Genomic DNA, 4,477 nt, shown 5'->3' on the forward strand with positions numbered 1-4,477 from the left:
ATTGTGATAATGAATCCCATAAATATATCCATGAAGCACTTGCTTTTACCATAGCCTTCATTCAGCTTGCTGTAAGAACATAAGGCAAACCACAAACTTGTGATCACTTTTTGTACAACCATTAGCTGTTGTTTCTTTTCCAAGGGACACTGCTTTGTTGATTTGATTCTTGTTGCACTTGACTATTGAAGACCCCTCTTCCCCAAATGCTCGCCCAAGGAGAAGTCTCATAACCCCAAAATGACCAGAGAGTAAGCTAAGGACTTAAGAGGGCTTTCTCCCTTTAAACTAAGGCTTACTACAAATACAGACATCTTTCTCCTTTCTTTCAGGGTGGAATAAAAGGTAGACTACTATCAAGGGTTACAATGTTGTTTTATGTTCTAATGAAGTGCAATGAATTACTTTGGTGATATCCTTCCTGGCCGCAAAAACATGCCAGGCCCTAATACAGAAGGACTACCTGAATAAAATTAAATTAGGGGGACAAGGTTGTGTTATGTTTGCGTGTCCATGGTTGAGAAGGTGGGGGGGGAAAACAATGTACAGCCAAGAACCAAGACAAAGGAGAAATCTGATGGTGATATTTCCTACTTCAAGTGTGTCTCATCATCTGAGGGAAAACACATGCACTCAAGTTGTTTGTAACAAAAGCTGTTCTCATTGATCAAAAAAAGGGTGAACTTTAGGAAGAGCAAGGGTCATAATCCACTTCAAAGACACAGAAACAAGTCATCGTATTGAGCTATCTATTTCATCAAAAGGCTTGAAATATATTCTGGCAAGGCAAACCATTGCTTTAGCTGTGCCCTTACTCAAGGCAAAGGCGTGGATGTATGTTATGTTGGATTCTTTCTAAGGCTGGACATTCGTTTCAGCTAGGGAAGTACTTTTGCAGATGAATTCTATCTACATGAAGGAAAATACACAAGGTTTACTGAAAATCTTGATTTGGTCTATGAAATATATAAGGAAACACCAATGTGAACTACAAATCAAAGAATCCTCTATCTGGACTGCATAATATCCTATCCATTCTTCTCTATAAATCCCAAAACAGAGAAAAATAGAATCCAAACTGGGCAAACAACAAGGGCACAAAACTCACAATGATTACACATTCAGAATTTTCTTCAATTTTTTTTATTGGCAACTTTACAATGGCAGTGATCAACAAAATTACTTTATTACCAAAAGGCACGTGCCTGAAGATACTTTGGTTGTTAAGTGCCACTGGATACAATCCAGCCGCATTCAAATCCGTGTACTTTGATGTTTCCTCTGGAAAGATGGGGATTACATCCACTGCCTACCACTGAAGTATTATAAAACAAAACATTTCCCACAATCTGGGCAAAGAAATCCTAAATATCCACAGTGATTATACAGTCTTTCAACAAATATCTTGGAAGCATTCTTTTATGTACAAACAGTTTGTGCACATCGACAACACTACTATCTATAAGTGTTTAAAGTCATTATCTGTACAATTAGGCACACAAGCAGTACAACTTTGTCACCTAACAATGTTTTTAGGCTCTGCCCAGACACTCTCTCATCAAAATGTAAAAGGTTTTAATATTTTTTTTTTTATAAATAAGTCCATCGATTTCCACAGAAAACTAATAGCAAACAAAATATTCCAATTGGGAATAAACTTGTATATTATCTTGAAGGGTTATTCCCCCCTCCAAAATCTTGTGAGTGACTATACAGTACATACAAATGAGCCGGTATGTTTGTTAAGTCCCACCTCATTACAGGCATTAAAGAAAACAGGAAATTATGTTAGCTGGAATGGAAGCTGGAAGACTCCGATTCTGTTGAGACAGAAGAATGTCCTGCACGCTTCCCTTTGGAAAGGATCTTAAGGCTTGATCCTCTGCTGACAGAGGTGAGTGCATTTTGAGCTGATGTCTTGAATTTGGCACCCAGAAAAGCATATAGGATGGGATTCAGACAACAGTGGAAGAATGCCAGGCTTTCGGTAATGGTGGTCCACTTACGCACGAGTATTTCAAAACTGCAGCCTCTCTTGATGTACTTGAGGAGGATGAATGTGTCTACGCTGAGAACAATGTAGTACGGTAGCCAGCAAGCAAAGAAAGCCACAATCAGGATGACGGTTGTCTTCAAAGCTTTACGTTTCTGATGACCCTTTGATTTTGACAGCTTAGAAATTATAATGCAGTAACAAGTCAGTATGATAAGGCCAGGCAAGACGAGGCCTACTAAAATTTGCTGGAATTGGAAGGGGACTTGCCAGGTCAGGTCAGTGTAAAATCGCTGGCACATGTATTTTCCGCCAACCTCGGTAACACGAGCAAAGATAATGTCGGGTATAGTCAACAGCAAAGCTGGCAGCCAAACACCGATATAGACAATCCTTTTAGCCAACAATTTCCGAGCTCTCTGACTGTTGGTAGCATGTACAATTGCCAAGTATCGATCTAAGCTGATGAAGGCCAGGATCAGGACACTGCTGTACAAATTGACAGTGTAGATGATGTGAACTATTTTACACAAGACTTCCCCGAAGTACCAGCTTATCACAGCATCCACAGACCAGAAGGGCAAGCTGATGACGAAGAGGAGATCGGCTACTGAGAGATGGACCCTGTACTTGTCAGTTATGCTCTTCAGCTTCTTCTGGCAGCCCATGACAACTATCACCAAGCCATTGCCAACAACTCCTGTCAAGAAAATGATGGAGAAGATGGTGGGCAAGAAGATTCGATTGAAATCTTCGTTTTCCTCTTCAAAGCATAGCCCTGTGAAGTTATCTTCTTCTCCGGAGCCTGGCTCACCAGTATTATTATCAAGCACAAGTGTAAAAAATCCAGAAGAATACATCTGTAAATGACAAAAGAAAAAAAAAATTAGAAGGTGGCAAACATAGGCAGACTATTCAGCGGCAAGCAAGCGTCAGCACTGGATCATGCTTCAGCAGTCAAGACATCCGGGCTTCAACTCCCAGAATTCCCCAGCTGGCATAGCTAGACTGGCTGTGGAATTGTGGGAGTTGAGGTCCAAAAGTCTTTAAAGTTGCCAAGTTTGGAGAACCCTTATTCTAATGCAACAAATTTAGCTCCGGTGTTAACTGGCAATTATCAGATGCAGGAGCAAAGAGATGATCAGAAATGTCACATTTTCAACCAATTCATTCCAACATGCACATCTCAACTCTCTGAAGGACTTTTCAAATATAAGAAAACACACACAAACCACATTCAGCTTATATGAAAGTGAGCGGCAACCACTGTACAGATATATGTTTTAGTTAGACAGGATGTATACCCACCAGGTCAATCACTGCTTTCTAATGATTGCTTCAAGGAATGTTCTGAATGCCTAGATCAGGGGTAGGCAACCTTGGCTCTTTTATGACTCGTGGACTTCAACTCCCAGAATTCCTGAGCCAGCATGGCTCAGCTTGGAAACCTCTCCCTTTCCCCTCAGCATGGCTGGCTCAGGAATTCTGGGAGTTGAAGTCCACGAGTCATAAAAGAGCCAAGGTTGCCTACCCCTGGCCTAGATGCATCACATTTTTTCTATTCAAATTTGATGATTACAAAATGGATCTTCACAGGAATTTATTGAAAAAAAAAACCCTTATACCAGTGGTTCTCAACCTTTTTAATGCCGCTACCCCAACCAGTTGTAAGTCAAGGACTAAACCGGTCATAAGTTGAGGACTAAACCGGTCGTAAGTTGAGGACTAAACCGGTCGAAAGTTGAGGACTACCCAACCGGTCGTAAGTCGAGGACTTTCCCCGCCCGGGAGCACCGTGCATGCGTGGTTCTGCCCCCTGCACCGGCCGAGGCGTAGCTGGCAAGCGGCAGAGACGGACCAGGCCGACCACCAGCTGGCCCAGCCCAAGGGAGGTAAGGCACCCGCTGGAAAAGGGAAAAAAATGGCGGACAAAAAAAATGGCGGACAGCCTTGCTTGGCGACCCCCGTGAAATGGTCGATCGACCCCAAATGGGGTCCCGACCCACAGGTTGAGAACCACTGCCTTATACAATGATGCTTCCATTTGGATATGGTTACAGCAGCTTTGAAAATCATTCTATAAAAACATGCAGGTTGTTGTTGTTATTGTGGGGAAAATAGGAGGAGGAAGAACTATGAGATATGTTTTCCGCCTTGAGTTATTCATAAAGTAATAAAGGTGGGATAAAAATCTAGTAGAAAATAATACATAAATAAAATGTTTTGTGCAGACTGTCCCCATGTAGGGAAGAGGCAGTATTGGATGGTTCATGCCTAGACCAAAACACGGCTGACATTGGAAGATCATTTGTCGGCCGTGACCAGGGGGGCGTTCTATCAGGTCCGCCTGATTTACCAGTTGCGTCCATTTCTGGACCGGGACGCTTTGCGCACAGTCACTCAAGCTCTCGTCACCTCCCGCCTGGACTACTGTAATGCTCTCTACATGGGGCTCCCTTTGAGGAGCACTCGGAGACTTCAACT

At 42.4% G+C, this 4,477-nt stretch overlaps 1 protein-coding gene across 1 annotated transcript; it reads right to left on the reverse strand.

The window, feature by feature from the left end:
• Nucleotides 1-1,158: 1,158 nt before the first annotated feature.
• On the reverse strand, nucleotides 1,159-2,853 carry LOC107301724 (C-X-C chemokine receptor type 4; the record flags this gene model as incomplete). The annotated part of the gene is made up of 1 exon (XM_015830910.1): nucleotides 1,159-2,853. A coding segment is annotated over one exon (1,065 nt), but the record flags the coding sequence as incomplete, so codon positions are not given.
• Nucleotides 2,854-4,477: the final 1,624 nt, after the last annotated feature.

The sequence above is a fragment of the Protobothrops mucrosquamatus genome, unplaced genomic scaffold, assembly GCF_001527695.2.
Source record: "Protobothrops mucrosquamatus isolate PMUCROS unplaced genomic scaffold, P.Mucros_1.0 scaffold15975, whole genome shotgun sequence".
Lineage (NCBI taxonomy): Eukaryota > Metazoa > Chordata > Lepidosauria > Squamata > Viperidae > Protobothrops > Protobothrops mucrosquamatus.